This window comes from Gymnoscopelus microlampas (assembly GCF_963454915.1).
Source record: "Gymnoscopelus microlampas genome assembly, chromosome: 11".
NCBI lineage: Eukaryota > Metazoa > Chordata > Actinopteri > Myctophiformes > Myctophidae > Gymnoscopelus > Gymnoscopelus microlampas.
The window spans coordinates 42,647,064-42,663,519 of NC_139948.1; the positions used below are offsets into that span (position 1 = coordinate 42,647,064).

Consider the following 16,456-nt stretch of genomic DNA (forward strand, 5'->3'; position numbering starts at 1 on the left):
GGCAGTTTTTTAAGTTTCGGATCCAGATCTGTGTATCCAGTCCAGGTCTTTTTCCTAATTCAAATAGTAATTTGTCAACTTCATGTTGATATATATATATGTATATGTATTTATTTTTCAAAAGCCCTACTGAGTTTTGTGAAGTTATATAATTGTCAGAATCTTCTTGGTTTGCATGTGCTATAGAGACATGAAAGCTGCTAATAATGTCATCTACTCTACCTGTTGTATGTGATGATGTTGAATTTTAAATGTTATTCTTCATAGTATTGGCACTAATGGAAACCCAGTAATGTCAAAAAAACATTTGTGATGCTGTAAATGCTTTGTTAAGCCTAAATTATGCACCATTCGTTGTGTGGCGAAAATTGCCGATCTACAAGCCCAGCACTTTACATCTGCAACTGAGCTTGTGGATTGGCAATTTTCACTGCTAAATAAATCAGACTTTAGTCGAGGACATGTAACTGAAATTAAAAGGGGGCTGAATGCATGCAATATCTTCCAGGGTCATATTAGTTATAATTGGGATCAATTGACCAATACAATGTCTTTGCTATTACTATTTAATAATCCAATCAAATTACTCTATATACACATCTTATTAAATGTGTTCTCTATTTTTCTCAAATTTAAAATGTATGTTTTCTAGCATTGGACAAACAAAATGTGTGGACTGCGTTTTCTATTTTCCCAGTAAGAGTGCTGGTTCTTACATGAGAGAAAATCAAAAATAAGAAAACGTTGCTGAATCCCACATAAGAAAAATTGCTAGTTGTCAATGAACTTGACAAAGTATGAAATACAATGGGGTTTCTGTTTTACCAGTAAAGACCATACAACATGAACCACCAGAAGTCACTGTCTGTCTGTGTGTGTGTGTGTGTGTGTGTGTGTGTGTGTGTGTGTGTGTGTGTGTGTGTGTGTGTGTGTGTGTGTGTGTGTGTGTGTGTGTGTGTGTGTGTGTGTGTATTGTGTTGTGAAGCAGATGGACAGCATGGCCGGGGCGTTCCTTCATACATAATTCAGCCAGTCGGTCACTGGATCTGTTAGCTTTGTGTTTTGTACTTCTGACTCCAGAGAAGAAGTCACCCGGCAGCACACCCCATAATAATGCATCCAATCGTTGAACTTTGAACTTTTTCCATCATCTCAACCTCTGTAGGGAAGGTTGTCTACAACCAGGTGAGTTTTATGTCTTTGACATTTATCGCCGGACAGGACAGAAAGTCTCAACACCTGACTGACACCTGTGTTTTGGTAACTATAGTGTGTCTTTATTGTCATTGTGTAAACTAGTGTTGTCCCAGAGATAAACATCAACACCTGAGTAGTAGTGAAACATGATGTTTATCTGCTGCCACAATAAAAGTACTACACAGGTTGCACCAGCTCAAGCCTATAGCTTTAACTTAACCTGTTTGAACCTAGTTTGAACTTAGCCTATAGTTTATTTGGACTAGCCTAGTTTGAATTGAATTTCTCATTCAGGTTGGACTACTGCTGAAACAATTCCAACATAACTAACCTGCGCGTGATACATTATTGTTGTTGTTTATTTCAGCTACAGACCTGATATATCATACACTCACATTGGACCTGTGTGATATGAATTATACTGTTGATTTCAGTGTGTGATATATTACTATGTTTATTTCAGGTATCCACTGACATATATAACACTCACCTGTGTGATATATTCTGTTTAAGTATTTATTTTATGTTCATAGATTAACAAATGGTACACTCACCATGGACCTCTATGATAGCCTATATTATATTGATGTCAGTGTGTGATATATGTCTATTTCAGGTACCCACTCACCATGGATCTGGATAGCATTGGTAAGTCTTTCGATTCTATTCTATCCGAATCCATCTATCCTGTTTACTGTATCTTGTTCATCATTATAATTGTTGTTGTTGCATTAAATGAACAAGTTGTTTCCATCCAGAGGGGTTGAACGAGGTGCGACCAGCTGTCTACAGAGCTGCTCTGAAGCTGCTGTCTCTACAGAAGATGTGTTATAGTAAGAATACTGCTTTATACTGGTTTATACAAGGTTCATACTGGTTTATAAAGGTTCATACTGGTTCATAATGGTTTATACGGGTTCAACCTAAACATGATTTGCCTCGCTCGTTGCACTGTACGATGCCAACCCACCGCGAATGCATCACACACTGTGCAACAGGGCAGAGCCGACAAGGCAGTGCCGTTGCATTTGGATATCAGTCCGAGGGGACCGGATCAAGGTCCCAGACCCTGTTTTACTAGGAAATGATATGGTCGCAGAAATCCATTTCATATGGTATTTTTAACCCCTTAGACAACTGGTAAACTGGATGTGAGTAGGCTCTATACGTCTACACCAAATCTCTTCGCCAAAAATAGCCGATCTACAAGCTCACAGCGTGTGATTGCAACGCGCTGTGAACTTGTAGATCGGTTATTTTTGGCTAATGCTCTCCCCAAAATATGGAGGCTGGGGTTCAAGTGCTTAATGCTGGTTATGTATGTGTCTTTGTCATTGTGTGCGTGTGCGTGTGTGTGTGTGTGTGTGCGTGCGTGTGCGTGTGCGTGTGCGTGCGTGTGTGCACATGCAGTGCACGTCGTCTCTCTCAAACCTGTCCGAGCGTCGCTTCGCTCAGTGGGCGGAGTCTGGGACCAGGAAGCAGGCCTCGGTGAGGAGGAAGTGATGCAACTCCTCAACAGGATGTTCCACAGTGTGTCACAGGAAGCCGTGGGTCAGGTGACCCTACAGGCTCCAGAACACACCTGCAGACTGATCTACCAGCTGTATGACAGGTGAGGTGACACATGCACGCACACACGCACACAGTTCCTAGCCTGTTAAATTATGCATTTTACAATGTGCTAAATTGCATGTTATAGTGTGTGTGTGTGTGTGTGTGTGTGTGTGTGTGTGTGTGTGTGTGTGTGTGTGTGTGTGTGTGTGTGTGTGTGTGTGTGTGTGTGTGTGTGTGTGTCCAAACAGTTAGCAAGGCACTGCACAGTATCAGCTACAATAGGAAGCCGCTCAATTTGAGAAGGAGACATTGTTTCCTTTATCCATGATTGATGTCTGCTGTGTCTGACAAGCATGTCAACTGTATCGTATGTAACAATGTTCTGCCTTAAATAGGCACTTTGTAACTGTGTTCATGTCCTTTGTACAAGGCATTCTTGTACTTCTGTTTATGTGGACATAAATAAATATTTGTGCGCGTGCGTGTCCATTTGTGTGTGTGTGTGTTACAGGAGTCATAGTGGGTTTGTGAGTGGCAGGTCAGTGGAGGTCTGCCTCATCGCCCTGTCAGCTGACACACTGTCTGCTAAATACAGAGGTATGTATCACCTCATCACAGCCACAGAGCAGTTACACAGTACAGAACTACAGGGGCGTCACAGGGGGGGGTGTAAGTGGGACTGAGTTACTAGGGCCCAAAACAAAAAAAAATTGGTCTTTTTTAAAGAAAAAAAATCTTAGGGGGGCCCACAGTGAATCTTTTTCCCCAGGGCCCAGAATTTGGTGCTACGCCCCTGCAGAACTATGACAGCATTGATACAGAGCTATGACATCGTAACAGTAAAGTGACAATTCAAGGACTTAAGACCTTTTTAATACCTATAAGAAAAATGAAATGAAAAAAGACCATTACTGCATCACTATAAAAACTGGTCAAAATCATCAAATAATATAAGAAAGGGGCAACAATTGCCTCTTTATAGCCGATCTACAAGCTAGCCGATCTACATGCTCGATCGTCTATTTTCACAATATGTATCTATGGGACTAATGAGTCAAACTAAACGTAATGCCTCAACTCCTACAATTCCAAGTGCTTGTCAGGGTGTTCAAATATGATTATGTTTGGGGGGGTCGCGGCCTGAAAAGGTTGAGAACCACTGATCTATATAACATATACTGTGTGTTGCAGCTCTGGTGTGTTTAGCAGAGAGGAACAGCAGGAGAGGAAGAGGAGTCGTCAGCAGGAGCAGTTTGAGAGGAGTGCTACAGGACCTGAGCCAGGTCTCGCGCGCGCGCGCACACACACACACACACACACACACACACACACACACACACGGTTTCTGTTAGCTGGTATATACCAGCCATTTGCCATTTGTAATTGGCCATCAACCCATTAACCCATTGAGACCTGAAGACGATTCTACATGTCTCCTAAATCCCAACAGTTTTCTGAAAAACGTATGTTTCTATATCAGTGGTGCTCAATCTTTTTCATGTCAAGGACCCCCAAAATGATATGTATTTGGCCGCGGACCCCCATCAAAATATTTTGTTCCAGGGACCCCCAGAAGCAAAGATTTGAGTTAAAAATGTTTGCTTTAAAAATATATATATTCAAAGATTTGCACTCATTTTCACACATTTTCAAAAATAGCAGATCTACAAGCTCATAGCGCGGCACTTGGCTATTTTTGAATAGCCCAAAGTGTAAAATAATGCTTTTTATCTCAAATCTAAAAATGACACAGTTCCAGGTCTTAATGGGACCTGAGGCCGATTCTACAAATACCTTCTAAATCAGTAGTTCTCAAACTTTTTTGTGCCAAGGACCCCTACAATTGCATGCATTAGAAAATATTTTGTGCCAGGGACCCCCAGAAGAGAAGATTTGTGTCAAAATGTTTCAACCGTTTTTTTCGAACAGATCTGCTACTTTTGATGCTTTTGTGTGACGCTGTGGTATGATCAAGTAGGGCATTCATTTATGAAAAATCACACCCAGTGTGAAGAGAGTGGTGCCTTTGAAAGTGTAACTGGTTGCATCCTTGTGTTGCAATCAGCAACAATATGTTGTCACGTGTCACGTGAAGCTTGACCAATCAGCCGTGCTCAAACATACGGACGGACATACGGACACACGGACAAAGTCAAATGTAGGAGTGGTTGGCACCACTCAAAAAGAAAACACAAAAAGTTAGAATAAGAGGTTACTGCCCGACAGCAACGATATATTACATCTATTGAATTACCCTTTGCGTGTATGTGTATGTGTTTGTGTGCGTGCGTGTGTGTGTGTGCGTATATGTGTGTGCGTATATGTGTGCGCGTGTGTGTATGTATGTGTGTGTGTAGATTCCAGCAGCAGTAGAGGAACACAGTGTGTTTGGGTGTGTGGAGACGGCAATGAGAACATGCTTCAGTGGGGTAAAATTAATTAATTGATTATTATTACAATTATCATTGTCTCTCATATCCTGTCATCATTAAATTAAACTCTTATTTACTTCCATTATTGCAGTAAATAACACAAAAGTGAAAATGCATTGTGCGTACGTTGTGCGTGCGTGCATGTGTGTGCGTGCGTGTGTGTAGGTGCTGACGCCCTCTGTGTGTGAGGACCACGTGTTGTCATGGTTACAGAGTGAGCCTCGCCTGTTGCTATGGCTACCCACGCTGTACCGGCTGAGCGTCAGTCAAAATGTCACCCACGCTGTCCGCTGTCACGCCTGTAAGACCTACCCCATCACCGGACTACGGTAGGAGTGTGTGTGTGTGTGCGTGTGTGTGTTTAATACTGCTAGTGTTGAGTTTGTCTTGACTTCTTCCATAATGCTGCTTTGACACCTGAATGCCTTTCTGTCCGCTCGCCTGTGTGTGTGTGTGTGTGTGTGTGTGTGTGTGTGTGTGTGTGTGTGTGTGTGTGTGTGTGTGTGTGTATCAGGTATCGATGCATGAAGTGTGTCAACGTCCATCTGTGTCAGAGTTGCTTCCTGACGGACAGACAGACCAGGAAACACAAAACTACACATCCTGTGCTGGAACACTGCACACAGGTACGCACGCGCACGCACGCGCACGCGCACGCACGCACGCACGCACGCACGCACGCACGCACGCACGCACGCACGCACGCACGCACGCACACACACACACACACACACACACACACACACACACACACACACACACACACACACACACACACACACACACACACACACACACACACACACACACACACACACACACACACACACACACACACGCCTGATCAATGGAGCAAGTGAAGCAATGGCTACCCCACTTTTTATATTAAGGCCTTTCAATGGTCAATCTCCATAGATAATGTGGAAAATGGAAGAGAATGAAAGACTTCCTTCAGCTGGTCTTGCTGTGATTTTTTAAAACGTGATCATAAGCAGCAGCTCGGGAAAGAAAGAAAGAAAGAAAGAAAGAAAGAAAGAAAAAAAAAAGAAAGAAAGAAAGAAAGAAAGAAAGAAAGAAAGAAAGAAAGAAAGAAAGAAAATGGATGCATGAACGAATGAATGAATGAACGAATAATGGCTATGACTATGAGGGATATGCCTACATAGACATAGGGTTTGCCACCAAGCCAGTCACGAAATGAAATGATGGGCTGTTATGTCAAAGCCCAAAACCTCTAGTTTGAACCTAAAAGGAAATAGCAAACTCACCTACAGGATAATTGAAGTGACCAATAAGAGCCACATACTGTACACATACTGTTCCCTGTAACAACTCACTACCTTCAACGGCAGACACGTCACACAACACAACAGGCAACAGGCTCTCTGGATTCACATCAGCCTTCAAATCCAGAGCCAGAAACAGTCAGTGAACATGTTTCATCGCCACCCATTCATTTGGGTCTCAAAATGACAGCAATAGTACAACAGCTTGAATCGTATTAGTATTATACGTATTATACACACAGCACACAACACAAGCAGCAGCAGGCAGCAAAGAAAAAAGGAGAAAAAAAGGTTCCTACTTCCTACCTTGAGCCGTCTTCTACTTGAGCTCTTCAGTTATGTAAGTGATGGGTAGGGTCAAACTTTGGAAGCCATGCATAGATAGATAGAGCCCCCCTCTCTGTAGTTCATCCTCGGATGAGCGCCCTCCAGTGGCGTCTCCAGTCATCTCCATCCTCCATACATCTGGCTATAGCTCTCCAGTACCTTCCTCCCCTGCTGGGGGCTCCCGGTATCAAAGGCAGTGAGGGACCACCCAGCCCCATTCTCCCAGCTGCCATCTTCTCACTCAGCCCTGGCAGTACCCTCATACAGATGTTTGTTGGTAACATGTTCCTCCTGGTTGATATTTAGTACTGCACATAGTGTTCTTCTGGGGGCCAGTTGCACCACCTCACACTAAGTTCAAACTTAGCGTAGTTATAGCTTAAATTACTTTTTAAAAAGACATTTAACCCATTTAGCCAGGAAAGTATCTGTGTCATTTTTAGATTTCTTAGGCTATTCAAAAATAGCAGATATACAAGCTCATAGCGCGGCACCGAGTGCCGCACTATGAGCTTGTAGATCTGCTATTGTTTGTTTTTTATGTGAAAATTTGTGAAAATCTTTAAATATATATATATATTTTAAATATATTTATATATACCGGGACATTTTCACGATTTTTCAAAAAATAGCAGATCTACAAGCTCTTATGAGCTTGTATATCTGCTATTTTTGAATAGCCAAAGAAATCTAAAATGACACAGATACTTTACCGGATTGAATGTGTTTAAGCTATAACTAGGCTAAGTTTGAACTTAGTGTGAGGTGGTGCAACTGGCCCCTGGTGTAGCACAGTGGCCAGGTTTCGGGCTGTATAGGAGAACAGACTCTACAGGACTCAGAAAAGGCTGAGTTTGATATTGTGGGGGGTTTAACTTCCATACAGTGGCCATGGCATTTAGAGTCTGGGGTCATCACCTTGGCTCTTGTTCTTGTGCACATGGCTCAGGGGTTTGGAGTAGTTTGGGAGGTACCGCCATAAGCCTTGAGTGAAAGAAAGAAAGAAAGAAAGAAAGTGACATTTTCAAACAGGCACACATTATAAAAGAGCTCCACCTAGAAATCTGTCAAGGGCAGTGGTTCTCAACCTGTGGGCCGGTCCCCACATGTTTTTTGTTTGTTTTTTGTTGGGGGGTGGTCCTCAGATGACAGTGAAGTGACAATTTAAGGACTTATTAGCCTTTTTTTATACAAAAAGACATTAAAAGACCATTATTGCATCAAAAGTTATCAACAAACTACACTATAAAAACTGGTCAAACTTTGTGAGCAAATTGTGAGCTTGTAGATCGGCTATTTTCACAATATTGATCCGTGGAACCGAAAATGGAATGCTAGGACTAGGTCTAGGATGTGCCTAAATAAATTAAGATTAAATAGAAATCTAGGTGTGCAAATCAGGTTGTAACACTCCAATATCACTTTCAATTACACCATCACTGATAAACACTATAGTGATGGTTTAATTTACTGAAACACTAACACCAAGCAGTGTGAAATATTTGTATCTTATATTCAATCGCGTCCCTTTAACCACATGAACCTTAGCGTCTCTATTCTGGGATGGTAAATATTCAGTGACAACTTTGTTGATCTTTGCTTGTTGAGACCTGATGCTCTTATCCAGAGAAACATACAGGTGAGGGTTTAATAAGTATGAGGTTTCATACAAGGACATTTGGTACCATTACATCCCAACATTGAACTCAATGGACGCGCCCGCCCTGTTCTATTTGTTTTTTAATGGTGTTCTCGGGCTCGATAGGACCCATGCACACAGCACCTTCAAGCACCTTATTTAATGGTCTGTTCATTTAAAAAAATATAGTACAGATCTAGCCTTTATACACTGGTGGAAAAAGTGCTTAACTTCAGTAAAAGTATCAATACCACAATGTAGATTTACTCTGTTACAAGTAAAAGTCCTGTATTAATAATACACTTGAGTAAAAGTACAAAAGTATCAAAGTATTGGCATCAAAATATACGTAAAGTAACAAAGTAAAAGTACTCATTATACAGAATGTCCCATTTCACAAGTTTTCAAATGTATAAAAATCTTTTGAAAATAGCATCAAGCTTGTAGATGTATAGGGGTATATATATATATATATATATATATATATATATATATATATATATATATATATATATATATATATATATATATATATAAGGCTGTTAGTGGTTAATGTATGTTTTGTAATAATAATCAAAATCAACAAAGTAACTAGTAGCTAAAGTTTTCAAATAATTGTAGTGGAGAGTAAAAAGTAGCCTACAATATTTTCCTCTGAGATGTGGAGTAGAAGTATGAGTATTGAAAAATGGATGTACTCTAGTAAAGTCAAAGTCCCTCAAAATTGTACTCAAGTACAGTAGGCCTACTTGAGTAAATGTACTGAGTAAATGAGTTACTTTACACCACTGCCCTTTTACAACACATATAGCCTACCTGTACAGATTTAAAGGTAGGGTAAGTGATATTTTTTGGTTAAAACAAAAAGTATTTTGTTAAAAGGTTAAAATACTATATTCTGATAGTAATCACTGCTATAGAGTGTTTTTTCAGTAACAGATGTCTCCCTGTCTCTCCAGCTCTTTAATAAACACTGTCATCACTTTTTTAATCTGTATCCTGATTGAGTTCTCTGTCCTGGTTGGATAAAATTGGAAATTAAACTGAAACGAAAATGCATGTTCTGTTTAATAAAGAGGTGGAGAGACAAGGAGACTCCTTTTACTGAATAAACACTCTATAGCAATGAGTAATATCAGAATATGGAGCTATTTAACACTTATTTTTAACCAAAGCAAATCACTTACCCTACCTTTAACCACTACTGAAATACACACATATGCCTCTTTAATAGGCCTGCATATTGGCATCACAATTAAACACAGCTCAATACAATAGAAAGAGAACGTGACGTTGCACCATTGAAAGTAACCAAACAATGTCGGCCAAAAGTCCATTGAGTTCAATGGAGAGGTGGCGACATCTTGTGTTTAGTACTTCATATCGCATGTACATGTTAATTCTAAGCAGCTAACAGTGGGTTGCTAACTTACCTGGATAATTCACTGCATTGAAAAGAAAACGCCCAACAGTTTGTCATGGAGATAATTTGACTTCTCGTTCAGCTGTCAAACATGTCTTTTGGCAGTTTACACTGGCCTGACAACACCACTCAACTTCCATGTTTACATTAAAAGTTGTTTATGTCATTCTTTTACTTCCAAATTATAATGGAGCTTTCTCTGTCAAACAGGTGTGTGTATGTGAGGTTGTGGGGTTGTGGGGGGGAGGGGGGGGGGGGGGGGGTCAAAGGAGGAAGATTTAAAGAGCTCGCGCATGAAGCCTGCTTGGGGAGTGTGTTTGGTTGTTGCCATGTCTGCCTTTTTATAAGCGAATTTTGGCTTGTTTTTCTGTAAAGTCGCTTGTAAATATTAGTTGGTATTGCGGTTGCGGTTTATTGAGCTTGTTTTTAAAATGTATAGTTGCTTATTTGGGCTTGCCCTGCTGTCTACTGTTGTTTAAACCAGCTAGCTTTCATATTAAGAGAGAGTGCCATGCAGCGTTGCCACATTTAGCGAGAGAAACAAGCGGTTAGTCTACGAAAACATGCCCAAAACAAGCGGCCTATAATGAACACACGCACACACACACGTACGCACGCATGCACGCAAGCACGCACGCACACACGATCTCTATTCATCTCTTTCTCCGTCAGCCATCTTGGAGAGAGTCTCTGGCTTCGTTCGCCCACAGCACTCGTCACGCCCTGTTGCCACGGCGATACACTCGTCGAGAGGCGGAGAGAAGGCGGGGCCTGATGAGGGGGGCGGAGTCACAAGAGCCTCAGGCCAGGTAGGAAAATGTCAAGAAATGTAATAATTCTAAAAACCTACTTTTATTTTTTATTTATTATATTCTCTCTCTTTTATTCAGTGCAAGGATTCAGACATTTTCATCATGTCTGGATGTTTTAGAATAGAATGTGAAAATAAATGGATTCAATTATATTAAAGGGGGTTTGTTTGTTAAAATAAGTATTAAATAGTTCTTTATTCTGATAGTAATCATTGCTATAGAGTGATTCTTGAGGCTTCCTGTCACTCCACCTCTTTAGTAAACACAAAAAAAAAATCAGATCAGTTAACCAGTTTTAACCTTATCCTGCATGAGTTCTCTCATCTGATTGGATATTTGGTTTGACAGTGTTTCAGTCACCATGGTTACACTGCTTCAGTCGTCATGGCATTGTTTACAGTGTTTCAGTCTTCATGATTCCAGGGCACTGTCACCTGACTCTTCACAACCATTGGTTGCCTCGCCTGTCCGTCACTCCTCTTCAATCAGTCCCCGCCTCCACAGAACTCCTCCTCCTGATACCCCACCCTCCTCCTCCTCCTCTCCTCCACCTCCTCCCCCCAGTGGAGCGTCTCCTCCTCCTCGTGGAGCGTCTCCTCTCTGCTCCTCTCCTCCCAGACTCCAGTGTAAATCTCAGCAGACTGAGAATGTCAAAGAGGTGAGAAACAATTTATAATTTAACCATTTTGCACAGAACTTTTTAATAGTACTGTATCTATATTGCACTTTGAATGCATCAGCACTTTCCCACCAGGGAAAAAGTTTGAGAACCACTGCTCTAGTCAACAAACAGCATGGTAAATAGTCACATAAGTAGAGTGCAGAGAGAACCAAAACTATAAGATACCAGGTAAACAATAAACCTATCATCTGTCCAAACAACATGCTACCTAAATAACATTCTGTACATTTACACTATAAGATATCAGGTAAATAATTAACCTATAGCGTCTGTCTCTACACCATGCCATCTATTTAACAGTCTGTAGATTTGTGGACAAGAAAGGAAAAAAAAGTAACAAAAACATAAGAACAATTGAGCAACATATAGCCTACTGTGTAATATATCGTATACTTGTATGTATCCATGGAAACAAGTACAAACGCAGTATTCTAGTGTTGTACTGGGTGGAGGCGTAGCTGACCAGTACAACCACAGTCTTGACTGCAGGTCACTGGGAGCTGACCAGTACAACCACAGTCTTTACTGCAGGTCACTGGGAGCTGACCAGTACAACCACAGTCTTTACTGCAGGTCACTGGGAGCTGACCAGTACAACCACAGTCTTTACTGCAGGTCACTGGGAGCTGACCAGTACAACCACAGTCTTTACTGCAGGTCACTGGGAGCTGACCAGTACAACCACAATATTCTACTGGTGGTCACTGAGAGCTGACCAGTACAACCACCGTTTTCTACTGTTGTACTGGGAGCAGACCAGTACAATATGATTGTGATTCCATGGTAACTATGTTTGTGTTTCCAGAAGAGAGACTCAGCTTTACTGAAGGATGTCAGACACCTACAGAGAGATAGATGGTGAGTGTGTGTGTGTGTGTGTGTGTGTGTGTGTGTGTGTGTGTGTGTGTGTGTGTGTGTGTGTGTGTGTGTGTGTGTGTGTGTGTGTGTGTGTGTGTGTGTGTGTGTGTGTGTGTGTGTGTGCGTGTGCGTGTGTGTGTGTGTGCGTACGTGCGTGCATACATAGAATGCATCATTAAACAGAATGTATATTTAAAGTACTAACAAATTAAAAAGTACAAATAACAAAAACTAACGGCCCTAACCCCTACTCACATTGTTGTGTTGTTGCGTGCGTGCGTGCGTGTGTGTGCGCACGCGTGCATGCGTGTGCGTGTGTGTGTGTGTGTGTGTGTGTGTGTGTGTGTGTGTGTGTGCGCGTGTGTGTGCGCGCGCCCAGGCTGTTAGAGGAGGAGTTGAAGGTGTGGCGAGTGACCGTCCAATCAGAACAGGGGATTCTGGAGGATAGGTGTTCTGAGATGGAGGTCACCATGGAAACGCTGAGACGACACAACCTCCAACTGCAGACCATGATCACACGGGTACACACACACACACACACACACACACACACACACACACACACACACACACACACACACACACACACACATGCACGCACACACGCTTCCTCGAGGAAGGTCACTGTTTGACTGACCTCACCTCATGACCTTTCCTCTAGTACCAGCTGGGAGTATTGCTGGGTGTAATGAGCAGTACTGCCTTTAGGGGGCAGTGAATCTCAACCTTTTTAATTTCAACAGACCCCCATTTAATATGAATTTTACCTCTGTCTGGGACCCCAGTTGACACTGTAACACCTCCATGCTCTCTTTTACATGTATTAAACCATGTTACTTTAACCATGCACATAAAGCTGGGACTTCATATACCTCCTGTGCGATAGAAATCAATACGTATTTGCACATTGCACATTATTTGAACATTACATAATCACATATCATCACAGAAATACACCGATATTGTTGCAGAGTCAACAGTATAAACATACAGTACACCAACACAGTGTCACAGCTGAATAGAATACACCGGTGATACTACACTACAGACTCAGTGTCCGTATACGGTATTGTGCTGGAGTTACTCCAGGGCTGTCAAAAATGTGTTTGTTTGTTTGTTTATTGATTGACTGCTGGGAACCCACCAAAAAAAGCGTTGCACCTTCTTCATTGTGCACAGAGGTTTGCGCGCGTCTGTTGTCGACAAACCTGGCCACAGCGGGATGTCTGCTCATTGCATTTTAATGAGAAAAAAACGTTTGTTTTGTTTTGCTCAGAGCGGAAAATAGATCTTGACGTGCGCAAGTGGAGCGTCCGTGAGCGGCCAGTGAGAACGACTACATTATACATTCATTAACATTGAGTGGGGGAAAAATCTGTGTCCGTTCGCTTATGCTTGCGCACCTGGTGGGTTTAAAGTGTGAATTAGACAATAGGCTCTATGCACAGCAGCCATATTGGGAATGAATTGGGCCTTACTTCCTTCACAGGTGTTACCATTGATACTAATTAAGGCTCTGTTCCATTTAGTGTGGCATAGTGGTTGTCTTATTTTCAAGGACCCTCATAACTCTGAGAGTGTGCAAATTTAACCAAATGGACCCTTACGGGTCCATTTGGTTCCATTTGTACACTCTCAGAGTTACACACCCACCAAAAGGGGCCATTTGGGAACCAAAATGGAGTGTTTCTAGTGAGCCAACATGCATGATATCAGCACCCTGACCAGAATGGAAGAGCCTTCATTAGTATCATTGGTAACACCTGTGAAGGAAGTAAGTAGAGGCCCGATTTCTTTCCAATATGGCTGCTGTGCATAGAGCCTATTGGCCATCTTGTGTAAATCTGAAGGTCACGTGAAGGCCACGTCTCTCAGACTCTCAGCAGGACAGAAACAGATGAAAACACACACCACCACCACCCTGGAGAGGAGGAGAACACCACCACACATCCCTCTGGAGAGGAGCAGGAGGAGGAGGAGATGAGCAGGGGGATAGGGGAGGAGAACACCACCACCACACACCCCTCTGGAGAGGGGCAGGGGGAGGAGGAGGAGGAGGAGGAGATGAAGAGGAGAGAGCAGGAGTACAGAGAGCGACTGAGGGAGGAGGAGGAGGAGGAAGACAGTGAACTGGCCTTCCTGAAGGACGAAGCAGAAGCAGAGGAGGAGCAGGACAAGGTTATTATAGTTTTACATTTCGTTTTTTTTTTTTTTTTTTTTTTCGTTTTACTTTTCTTTTTCGATTTCAGTTTAGTTTTGATTATAGTTTTTTAAAGTGGGTTAGTCAGTTTAGTTTTTATTTCATGAAAAGGCAAAGTTTTAGATTTGTTTTTTTTTATTAGTTAGTTTTATTGTTAGTTTTTCGTTTTTCATTGTAATACTATAGTTTATTCGGGCAAGATTCAACAAGGTCAGGAAAATAACAAAAAATATAGCAGATCTACAAGCTCACAACACATCGCAATGTGACACGCTGTGAGCTTGTAGATCCGCTACTTTTGCCTACTTTTGCCAGTGTCCATTACTTCTAAGGGCACTAATTACACAGCCACTGACAACATGAAGTGTTGAACTGAATTTTCCAGTGTACAAAGAGTCAAAAGTACACTCAGAAGTACAATCTCTTGCCTGAATAGTCTGTCACCTGTGTGTCCCCCCTCACCTGCCTTAACTAAATGTAATTCCTGGGGACGCTACTGAATTGTAGTTTGTGTTATTTTGTTAGTTTAAATTAAGTACAGCATAATGACCCTGGAGCAGGAAGAAGACACAAAGCCAGAGGAGCAGGAGGAAGAGGAAGAGGAAGGACAAAGCGGGAGTGAGTTTGGATCAGACACAGAAACTCATTCTCCCGCAATCCCACGGGAGAGGACGTCTTTACAGCCCTGCCAGTCTGAAGCGGAGAGGCCTGTTGGTGACGGACATCTCGGCCCTCCAATGGCAGCACACCGTTTATCCGTAGAGGAGGGGCTGAGGACTAAGAAGCGGCTCATCAGTCCAATGGGGGAGGAGTATTTCCGCAAAGAAGAGGATTGTGGGACTTGTAGTCCAGTAGAGGCAGACCAACAGCTGTGGGAGCTGGTAGCGTCTCTGAAAGCTGCTCTGCCTCTGCAGAAAGACACACAGACAGGTGAATATGGAGATACGAGGTTTCTGCCCGACAGCAACGATCTGATGATGATGAAAAAATAATTAAACTTTATTCATAGAGCAGCATTATTAACAGTGTTACAAAGTGCTTTACAAAATTAAAAACAGAGAAACAATTTTACAACACATTTTAGTGAGATTTAACAAGACCAGCAACAACCAAATTAAGCAATCACCGACCAGGTTTGATGCACCAAATAATTGACATTAGCGGGTTAAAAAGGCTTTTCTGTAAAATACTTACAATTGTTATTGAGCTAGCAAGCCTGAGGTCCAACGACGGCAGGCTTTTCCAGAGTCTAGGGGCCTTGGGGGCAAAACCCCGGTCACCCTTGGTCACCAGAATGGAATAACCATAAGAGCTGAATCAGAAGACCTCGGGGTGCAGACCAGACACAACTCAGCTAGGTAGCTAGGTGCCAGACCATGAAGAGCTTATGTTACAGTAACAATTACATATTCTAAAATCAATTAAGTCTAATAGTTACTGGCAGCCAGTGTAGAGCTGATGATGATGATGATGATGATGATGATGAAGAAGAAGAAGATGGAGGTCTTACGTGTGTTGTGTCTCCACTCCAGGCTCCAGGTCACAGACTGACCTCCTGATGGCTGCAGAACAAATAGGAGACTCCATACACCACCTAGTGGCAGTACTGAGCTCTCACACACACTATGCACAAACACATTGACACCCCCCCCCCCCCCACCCCCCCCCCACACACACACACACACACACACACACACACACACACACACACACACACACACACACACAAGCTTCTTATTTCGTGTATCATCCTCAAATGTCAAACCCAGTGTCATGCAGCCACGCCCTCGCCGATTCTGGTTCGTAGGCGGTTCAGCAGTAGAATCCATTGCCGGCGTGGTAGATCTTCTCCTTCGACGCCATCTACCGGGTCCTGGATGTAGCGACGGTGGATACGTGAGGGACCGGCAAGCTCCCACTCCTGCTCCCAGGATGTCGCCAGCCAGGCGCTTGTCCTCCTGGGTAGAACGGAGCATCTCTTGTGCCGCTTTATTTATAAGGGTGGCGAGACCTGAGTCTGTTCGGGAGGTGCTGATGTCGATGTAG

General features: G+C 42.5%; 1 protein-coding gene across 1 annotated transcript; it reads left to right on the plus strand.

Moving 5' to 3' along the window:
- Nucleotides 1-1,826: 1,826 nt before the first annotated feature.
- On the plus strand, nt 1,827-16,456 carry dytn (dystrotelin; the record flags this gene model as incomplete). The annotated part of the gene is made up of 16 exons (XM_084070775.1): nt 1,827-1,845; nt 1,956-2,030; nt 2,608-2,809; nt 3,263-3,348; nt 3,943-4,034; nt 5,109-5,180; nt 5,349-5,512; nt 5,698-5,809; nt 10,531-10,667; nt 11,289-11,328; nt 12,158-12,210; nt 12,590-12,731; nt 14,086-14,388; nt 14,971-15,340; nt 15,943-16,013; nt 16,190-16,456. 16 exons carry the CDS (start codon nt 1,827-1,829, stop codon nt 16,454-16,456), a joined length of 2,205 nt encoding a protein of 734 aa, XP_083926901.1.